General features: G+C 56.3%; 1 protein-coding gene across 1 annotated transcript; it reads right to left on the reverse strand.

Annotated features, from left to right (window-relative positions):
• Positions 1-2,694: 2,694 nt before the first annotated feature.
• On the reverse strand, positions 2,695-9,640 carry NXPH3 (neurexophilin 3). The gene is made up of 2 exons (XM_038754625.1): positions 9,559-9,640; positions 2,695-3,735 (listed from the first exon to the last, which is right to left on the reverse strand). The coding sequence occupies exons 1-2, from the start codon at positions 9,610-9,612 to the stop codon at positions 3,013-3,015; spliced, it is 777 nt and encodes a 258-aa protein (XP_038610553.1). The 5' UTR covers positions 9,613-9,640; the 3' UTR covers positions 2,695-3,012.
• Between the last annotated feature and the right edge of the window lie 386 nt (positions 9,641-10,026).

The following is a 10,026-nucleotide window of genomic DNA, read 5'->3' on the forward strand; positions in this document are numbered from 1 at the left end:
ACCATCATTATTATTATTATTATTTAGCACATACTGTGTGCCAGGCACTGTTCAAAGCACTGGGGTAGATACACAAAAATCCGGTTGGACATAGTTTCTGTCTCACATAGGGCTCACGGTCTTAATCCCCATTTTACAGATGAGGGAACTGAGGCTCAGGAAAGTGAAGACTGTGAGCCCACTGTTGGGTAGGGACTGTCTCTATATGTTGCCGACTCGTACTTCCCAAGCGCTTAGTACAGTGCTCTGCACACAGTAAGCGCTCAATAAATACGATTGATTGATTGATTGATTGAAGTGACTTGGCCAAGATCACACAGCAGACAAGTGGCCCGAGCTGGAATTAGAACCCACGACCTTCCGTGTCCCAAGCCCAGGCCCTGTCCATTAGGCCGTGCTGGACGCTGGGTCACTGAGGCAGGGGATGGGGATGGGGGGCTGAGGTGGTGTTGGATGATCCATGTTGGGTCCCTGAGGAGGAGCGCTGGCCACTTTGTCCCCATCATTCCCTCCGCCACTTCAGTGGTCTCTCCTCCTCCCCTGGTGAAGGGCCGAGGGGCAGCGATTTCTCAGCTGAGGCCCCTGAGGCCCAGAGAGGTTAAGCAACTGCCCAAAGGCCTCCAGCAGTGGAGTGGGAGGGACTCCACTAGTCAGACTCTCTCGTCCCTTCTTCTCAGACTCCCTCCTTCCCCTCTCACCGGTGTGTGTGTGTGGGGGGGGAAGGTCCAGCCTAGAGAGACCCCAGAAGTAATGCGCAGGAATTTGTGGGGTCCCCTCCTCTGGAGATTTGAGGGAGGGGTGGGAGGGCAAGCGAGAGCAATTTCCAGCCTCCTAAACGTGAAATCAGACGATAACAATGGTATTTATTTATTTATTTATTTTATTTGTACATATCTATTCTATTTATTTTATTTTGTTAGTCTGTTTGGTTTTGTTCTCTGTCTCCCCCTTTTAGACTGTGAGCCCACTGTTGGGTAGGGACTGTCTCTATATGTTGCCAATTTGTACTTCCCAAGCGCTTAGTACAGTGCTCTGCACATAGTAAGCGCTCAATAAATACGATTGATGATGATGATGATGATGATATTTGTTAAGCGCTTTCTATGCGCCAGGCAATATACTATGCGCTGGAGTGGATACAAGCAAATCGAGATGGACACAGTCCCTGTCCCATGGGGGGTGCTCACAGTCTCAATCCCCATTTTCCAGATGAGGTAACCGAGGCCCAGTGACATAAGAGAAGCAGCGTGGCTCAGTGGAAAGAGCCCGGGCTTTGGAGTCAGTGGTCGTGGGTTCAAATCCCGGCTCTGCCAATTGTCAGCTGTGTGACCTTGGGCAAGTCACTTCACTTCTCTGGGCCTCAGTTCCCTCATCTGTAAAATGCGGATGAAGACTGTGAGCCCCCCGTGGGACAACCTGATCACCTTGTAACCCCCCAGCGCTTAGAACAGTGCACATAGTAAGCGCTTAATAAATGCCATCATTATTATTATTATTATGAAGTGACTAGCCCGAGGTCTCACAGCAGACAAGGGGCAGAACCGGGACTAGAACCCGTGGCCTTCTGATTCCCACTAGGCCGTGCTGCTTCTCACGAATGAAGTGGGACCCTGTCAGGACCCTCACCCCACCAAACCAGGACCCCAAACTCCAGCCTCCTCTGCCCAGCCCCTTTCCCGCTTCCTCAGAGCTCTGACCCCCGCCCCGTGCCCCTCCTGGCCTTTGCCTAGCTCAGTCCAAACTCCCGCTGCCCTCCGCCGGGCCCGCCCCTCTGCATATCTCAACTCAGGGGATCCGCCTCCTCCAGGAAGTCATCCAGAGTTGACTCCGAGCCGACCGCGCTGCCCGGGATCCTGGCTGGGCCTGCCTGGCAAGGTGGGTGGTCTGTAGTCTGTGTACGTGTGCACCCCTTTGCAGGCTGGGGGTGATGGGATGGGGCGGGCAAGGGCGGCGTTTGGAACCAGACTGGCATTGGATTCAGGAATGGCACCAGTTGACCATCAGGTCAGGCCCTTTTATTTCCCCATTCTTAGGGCTGGAACACAAGGAGACAAGGTGACGTCACAGAACCCCTTCCCCTTCACCCGCCCGCCCCTCCCCTGAGTACAGACACCCCACTCGACGTCCCCGACAATATGAGCCGAGACCCCATCTCCGGCCCCGCTTTTCCGCCCCCGGGGCCGTCAACGGGCGAAGGTGGCACGGGCCTACGGGACAAGGGGATGGGGAAGGGGCCCACGGGGAGCACAGAGGGGTAGGAAAGGGCGCAGAGCTGCTGTGTCCAGCCAACGGGCCGTGGAGGGGGACGGGACTGGCCCTGTCCAGCGGGTGTACCCCTTTTCGGAACATTGGGCCCCGCTCCCCGTGTGCAGTCGGTACGATCCCAACATCCAGCCAGGTGCCGGAGGAGCGGAATGGCCTGTGAGCTCGTTGTGAGCGGGGAAGGTTAGTACAAGCGCTTAGTTCAGTGCTCTACACACAGTCAGCGCTCAATAAATACGATGGATGAATGGATGGCCGGCCCAGACTCCCGCCGCCCACGGCTCTGGGTATCAAGAGGCGGGGGACGGAGAGGCTCAGAGGATCCGGGGCCGGGGGGTGGTGGGGAGAGGGGAATGGGCCCAGGGGCGAGTCAGTAATTTATTTCTATCTTTGTCTGTCGCCCCCTCTAACTCGTGTCTGTTGATTGTTATAGTGTACGCTCCCAGGCGCTTAGTACAGTGCTCCACTCCCAGTAAGCGCTCACTGAATACAACAGAATGAACGAGCGCGTGAGTCTGCTGGGGGCAGAGGACAGATGGAGGTAACCCCAGCTGCCCGATGGTGCCGATGATGGTATTCGTCAAGCACAGTGGCACTGTACTAAGCGCCGGGGCGGAGACAAGCTGAAGACGGACCCGCAGAGGGCCCGGGGATCCCCAGGCCGGGAACGGGGCCTGGCCCAACTGGACGAGATTCCGGCCCGCTCCGGAGGTGCGGGGGAGGCGCCGGCCCCCGGGGTGCGCGGGTCGGTCAGCCGGAGGGGTAATAGGGCCCGTGGCCCTGGTAGTGGTAATCGGGGCAGGCCTTCTGCACCAGGCGGTAGTCCGTGCTGTAGAAGGCCACGTAGACGCAGATGACGCGGAAGGGCTTGGAGCAGGTCCAGGTGACGAAGCTCTGGGTGTGCTCCCGGGAGCAGGTCTTGGCCGGGTCGTGGGGGCAAAGCAGCGTCTGCCGGCCCCGGGCCACCCGCTCCGACTCCACCCGGCAGTTGAAGATCTTGGAGGCCTTGGCCTCGATGAAGATCTGCCGCTCCTGGTGGAACTCGAGGGCCTTTCCGGGGGGCACCAGGCTAACGGACACGTTGCCCTGGCCCGACGAGTTGTGGCGGAAGAGCACGCTGAAGGTCCCGTTGCCGTGGTCCACCACCTTCCCGGTGACCAGCAGGTTCAACGTGACCGTCTTGATGTTGGAGTAGAAGTCGCCCCAGCCCAAGGTCCTGCGGAGCCGGGCCGGCGGGGCCGGGGCGCCGCGGGGGGCGCGGGCGTGGGGGTCCCCCAGGGCTCCCCACAGCTCGGGCGAGGCGGCCGGCAGCTCCAGGAGGGTGGCGTTGGGCGCCGGGCGGGCCCGGCCCGGGGGGTGACCCCGTTTCCTCTGCACCCGGGAGGGCCGGGCCCGGCTCCCGGAGTCGCCCTGCTCCGGGCCTCTCGGATCCGGATCCGCCTCACGGGTCGGGTCTTCGGGGCCGCAGATGACCTGGAAAGGGGGGAGGAGGGGAAAAGGGAGCAGGAGAAGACTGGAAAGTGACACCTGCTTCAGAGCCCGGGCTTTGGAGTCAGAGGTCAGGGGTTCAAATCCCAGCCCTGCCGATTGTCAGCTGTGTGACTTTGGGCAAGTCACTTGACTTCTCTGGGCCTCAGTGACCTCATCCGGAAAATGGGGATTAAGACCGTGAGCCCCCTGTGGGACAACCTGATCACCTTGTAACCTCTCCAGAACTTGGAACAGTGCTTTGCACATAGTAAGCGCTTAATAAACTGAGCCCCAGACTGATCCCCCTTTTTCCTCTCCTCCTCCTCATCCCCCCTGCCCTACCTCAGTGACCTCATCTGGAAAATGGGGATTAAGACTGTGAGCCCCCTGTGGGACAACCTGATCACCTTGTAACCTCTTCAGAACTTAGAACAGTGCTTTGCACGTAGTAAGCGCTTAATAAACTGAGCCCCCTTTTTCCTCTCCTCCTCCTCATCCCTCCTGCCCTACCTCCCTCCCCTCCCTACAGCACCTGTATATATGTTTGTACAGATTTATTACTCTATTTATTTTACTTGTACATATTCACTATTCTATTTATTTTGTTAATGATGTGTGTCTGGCTTTATTTTTATTTATTCTGGTGACTTGACACCTGTCTACCTGTTTCGTTTTGTTGTCTGTCTCCCCCTTCTTGACTGTGAGCCCGTTGTTGGGTAGGGACTGTCTCTATATATTGCCGACTTGCACTTCCCAAGCACTTAGTACAGTGCTCTGCACACAGTAAGTGCTCAATAAATACAGTTGAATGAATGAATGCCATCATCATCATTATTATTATTAAGGACCACTCATCCTTCCTCTTTTCCCACCCCACCCAAACTCGCACTCTTCATTTCTCCCAACTCATCCTACTCTCTGGGCTTCCTCCTTTCTTCTCTCAAGCCTTCCTTCTCCCCTGCCTGGAATTCCCTTCCCTTTCACCTACCACTGCTCTCCCCATCTTCGGAGCCCCACTAAAATCGTATCTCCTCCAGGAAGCCTTCCCTGATTAATCTCTCATCTCCCACCCCACCCCAGCTCGCACTCTTCATTGCTCCCAACTCAACTTCATTCTCTCATCTCTCACACCTTCCCCCCTGTCTGGAATTCCCTTCCCTTTCACCGACCACTGCTCTCCTCGTCTTCAAAGCCTTATTAAAATCACCTCTCCTCCAGGAAGCTTTCTCTGCTTAATCTCTCACCTCCCACACAGTTTTCCCCCCCCCCGCCACCGCCAATTCTGCACTTCCAAGTCACCTAAGCACTTGGGTACTTCCCTCCCCAACTCCACTGCAGCACCTCTATCCACATCTATGGATCTTTAGATCCACATCTGCTAGAGAAGCAATGTGGCTCAGTAGAAAACAGCCCGGGCTTTGGAGTCAGAGGTCATGGGTTCAAATCCCAGCTCCCCACTTGTCAGCTGTGTGACTTTGGGCAAGTCACTTTTTACTACTCTGAGCCTCAGTTCCCTCATCTGGAAAATGGGGATTAAGACTGTGAGCCCCCTGTGGGACAACTTGATCACCTTGTAACTTCCCCAGCGCTTAAAACAGTGCTTTGCACATAGTAAGCGCTTAATAAATGCCGTCATTATTATTATTATTATCTTTATTCTCTATTGCTTCTTCTTACCCATAGTTTATTTCAGTGTCTGTCTCCCCTGCTAGATTGTAAGTTCCTCAAGGGCAGGAATCATGTTGCCAACTTGTACTTCCCAAGCACTTAGTACAGTGCTCTGCACACAGTAAGCGCTCAATAAATACAATTGATTGATTGATTGATACTGATTCCATTGTACGCTCCCTCATGCTTAGTACAGTGTTCAGCATAGAGTCGGCACTCAAGTAGTTTCGATGGGTTGATTGGTTGCCCAGAGGATCTGTCCACTCCATAGGCCCCCATCCTTCGCACACTAAGGGGTGGGGACTGGGCACACAGTAAGCGCTCAATAAATACGATTGATTGATTGATTGATTGATTGGGTGTTAGCCAGGTCTGGGAAGGAGGCAAGTCCAACAGGGAATGGGGCAGGGGAGGGGGTCAAAGAGGGACCCCAAAGGGCCCACGGGAGGCCAGAAAGAACAGCTGGGCCACCAGCCACTCGCCCCAGCCTGGTAGCACTTTGGTCCAGGTGAGTCCAAACTGAAACTGAGGTTTATCCATCATTCCGGCCCGGCTGGTGGGGAGGATGGCTCAGTGGGCTGGCAGCTTTCTGTCCTTATTGGCAAGATTGCTCTGGGGTTGTGCAGCTGGGGGGACTGGGCAGATGGGCTCGATGGGGCCTGGAGGCAACCCCACCCACCCTGGGTCACAGATGGCGCCGGGGTCCGGACCCAGACTGGCCCAACCCGATAATGATGGCATTTATTAATCAATCAATTATTAATCACTAATTATTATTCCATCAGTGCAGAGCACTGTACTGAGCCCTCGGGAGAGCACAGTAGAACAATAAACATACACATCCCTGCCCACAGCGAGCTTACAGTCTAGAGGGAGAGGCCGATGTTAATAGAAATTAATAATAATAATAATAATGACATTTGTTAAGCGCTTACTATGCATGGAGCACTGTTCTAAGCGCTGGGGAGGATACAAGGTGATCAGGTTGTCCCACGTGGGGCTCACAATATTAAACCCCATTTTACAGATGAGGAAACTGAGGCCCAGAGAAGTGAGGTGACTTGCCCAAAGTCACACAGCCGACAAGTGGCAGAGCCGGGATTAGAACCCATGACCTCCGACTCCCAAGCCCGGGCTCTTTCCACTGAGCCACGCTGCTTCTCGTTAATGTTCCAGTTATGCCCGTGAGTGCTGTGGGGCTGAGGTTGGGGTGAATACCAAACAATAATCATGTTATTTGTTAAGCACTCACTATGTTCCAAGCACTGTTCTAAGCGCTGGGGTAGATACAAGGTAATCAGGTTGTCCCACGTGGGGCTCACAGTCTCAATCCCCATTTTACAGATAGGTAACTGAGGCCCAGAGAAGTGAAGTGACTTGCCCAAGGTCACACAGCAGACAAGTGGCGGAGCCGGGATTAGAACTCAAGACCTCTGACTCCCAAACCCGGGCTCTTGGCACTAGGCCATGCTGCTTCTCTAAGGGCACGGATCCAATCGCATACAGATGACACACAAAAAGAGAGTTTAAGAGCTGCCTTCCTGCCAAGCACTGTGCTAAGCGCCGGAGCAGACACACCGTCTGAGAGGTCAAGACAGAAGAGGCCACTCACCAGACTGACATGGTTTAGCTGCCTCCAAGCCTGGATACAGAGGCGGGGATGAGGAGACCTCTGGGGGTATCTGCCCATCTTGGTGGGGCTTCTGTCTGCAGGGGAGCAGTTTCCCCAAGGACTCTCCCTTCAGTTGAATGATGATGATGATGATGATGATGGCATTTATTAAGCGCTGACTATGTGCAAAGCACTGTTCTAAGCGCTGGAGGGATACAAGGTTGTCCCACGTGGGGCTCACAGTCTTCATCCCCATTTTACAGATGAGGGAACTGGGGCCCAGAGAAGTGAAGTGACTTGCCCAAAGTCACACAGCTGACAAGTGGCGGAGGCGGGATTTGAACCCATGACCTCTGACTCCAAAGCCCGGGCTCTTTCCCACTGAGCCACGCTGCTTCTAACCTCCTTTTCTCCTTACTTTCATTCATGCATTCATTCAATCACATTTATTGAGCGCTTACTGTGTCCCGGGCACTGTACTAAGCGCTTGGAAAGTACAGTTCAGCAACAGAGACAATCCCTGCCCTCAACGGGCTCCTCTCCGTCCTTCTTTACCATCCAAAGCCCCCTTTTGGCCCAGCCTCCATCTCTCCTCCCTCCCTCTAGACTCCCTCCCCTTCACACCCCCCAGCCCCCTCCCTGCACAGCCAAACCAGTCTATATTTCACCCCCACCCTTGAAGAAAAGCACCAGAAAGATAAGAATAATGAGGATAATAAGAACTCTATTATATTATGCTCTCCCAAGTACTCATCCCCCCCCCCCCCAGCGCTTAGAACAGTGCTTGGCACATAGTAAGCGCTTAACAAATACCGTGATTATTACTCTCCCCCTTTTAGACTGTGAGCCCACTATTGGGTAGGGACTGTCTCTATATGTTGCCAACTTGTACTTCCCAAGCGCTTAGTACAGTGCTCCGCACACAGTAAGCGCTCAATAAATACGATAGATGATGATAATGATGATGATGATGATTTGCTATTCGTTAAGTTATTATTTGTTATTGTTATTTGCTATTTGTTATATTTGTTATTTCTCGACTGTGAGCCCGCTGTTGGGTAGGGACCGTCTCTATATGTTGCCAACTTGGACTTCCCAAGCGCTTAGTCCAGTGCTCTGCACACAGTAGGCGCTCAATAAATACGATTGAATGAATAAGCGCTTACTCTGTGCCCAACGCTGTCCTAAGCGCCGGGGACGATGCAAGGTAATCACAGTCTTCACCCCCATTTTCCAGATGAGGTCACTAAGGCCCAGAGAAGTGAAGTGACTTGTCCAAAGTCACCCAGCTGACAAGTGGCGGAGCCGGGATGAGAACCCCCGACCCCCGACTCCCAAACCCGCGCTCTTTCCACCGAGCTTCTCTGCGCCTCAGTTCCCTCGTCTGTAAAATGGGGATGAAGACGGTGGGCTCCACGTGGGGCCGCCGGATGACCCTGTATCTGCCCCAGCGTTGAGAGCAGTGTTCGGCACAGAGTGAGCGCTAATTCCATGGTGAGTATTTCCCCGGGGGATGGAGCAGATCCCTTAACCCCTCCCGGGGCTGACCTGGACCCCTCTGCGCCCCGAGCCCCGCATCCCCGGGCCCGCGGGACCTGTAGACCACACCACCGGCAGGGGCCGGGGGCGGTGGGAGGGACGGACGGGGGGACCGACGGGGGGACCGACGGGGGGACGGGTTTCCGTGGTGACGGGCCGCCGGGACCGGAGGGAAACCGGGATGAAGGGGCGCAGCTGCTCCTGCTGCTGCTCCTGGTCCTGCTGCTGCTGCTGCAGCCCCGGGCGGGACGCGCTCCCGGCCGTCCTGGGGACCACGGCAGGGGAACAGGAAGAAGAAGAAGAAGAAGAAGAAGAAGAAGAAGAAGAAGAAGAAGAAGAAGAAGAAGAGCGGGAGGAGGAGCAAGAGGAAGAAGAAGAAAAGAAGAAGAAAACAACAGGGGGCAGCCAGGGACGGGGAGGGATGGGGAGTGATGGAAAAGGGATGGGAAAGGATGGGGAGTGAGGGGAAGGGATGGGGAGGGATGGGGAAGGGATGGGGAGCGATGGGGAAGGATGGGGAGGGATGGGGAAGGGATGGGGAAAGGATGGGGAAGGGATGGGGAAGGGATGGCGAAAGGATGGGGAGGGATGGGGAAGGGATGAGGAGTGATAGGGAAGGGTTGGGGAGGGATGGGGAAGGATGGGGAGTGATGGGGAAGGGATAGGAAGGGATGGAGAGTGACAGGGAAGGGATGGGGAGGGAATTGGGAAGGGGTGGGGAAGGGATGTCTAGCCGGGGATGCCCGGCCCTGCCCTGTCCAGGGCAGGTGCCCCAGGGGTCCAAAGTCCCTGGATCCCTCAGGGTGGGGATCCCAGCCCCTCGAACCCCTGGGGGAGTCAGCCCCTGGCGCCGCCGCCGCCCGTTAACCCCCAGCCTGGGGAAGTTCCGGGGGGACAAAGTTTCCTGTGTGGGGAGGGTTTTCCCTCTGCCCCCGCCCTGGCTGCCCTCCTGGCTGCCCTCCTGGCTGCCCCCCTGGCTGCCCCTAGCCGGGGTGGGCTCTTCTCACCAGGTAGATGGTCCCCTGCACCAGGAACACGAAGCAGCAGCGGCTCAGTTGCATCTTCCTCCTCCTGCCGGTCCTCCTGGTCCCGCTGGTCCTCCTCCTCTTTCCTCCTCCTTCCTCCTCCTCCCGTTTCCTCCTCCTTCCTCCTTCCTCCTCCTTTGCCGCCGCCGCCGCCGCCCCCTCCCCTCCCCTCCCCTCGGGTCCCCGGCCCGGCCTCCCCTGCCGCCGGCCCCCGCCTCTGTCTCCCCGTGGTCCTGCCCGCCTGGGTGGCAGCTGGGCCCTGTCCCCCCGCCCCGCCCCCGCCCCGCCCCCTCCCCAGCTGCTCCAGCTAAGCCCCCTCCCTCCTGCCCTCCTCACCTCCCTCCTTCCTTCCCCCTTCCCTCCATCTCTCCCTCCCTTCCTCCTTCCCTCCTTCCCTCCATCTCTCCCTCCCTCCCTCCTTCCTTCCCTTCCCTCCATCTCTCCCTCCCT

This window comes from Tachyglossus aculeatus, chromosome 11 (genome assembly GCF_015852505.1).
Source record: "Tachyglossus aculeatus isolate mTacAcu1 chromosome 11, mTacAcu1.pri, whole genome shotgun sequence".
NCBI lineage: Eukaryota > Metazoa > Chordata > Mammalia > Monotremata > Tachyglossidae > Tachyglossus > Tachyglossus aculeatus.

Excerpts from the sequence above, each read along its gene's own strand:
- NXPH3 (XM_038754625.1), bottom strand. The coding sequence starts at position 9,612 with ATGCAACTGAGCCGCTGCTGCTTCGTGTTCCTGGTGCAGGGGACCATC. Across the intron at positions 3,736-9,558 it reads TGCAGGGGACCATCTACCTG|GTCATCTGCGGCCCCGAAGA; the intron begins GTGAGAAGAGCC and ends CCCCCTTTCCAG.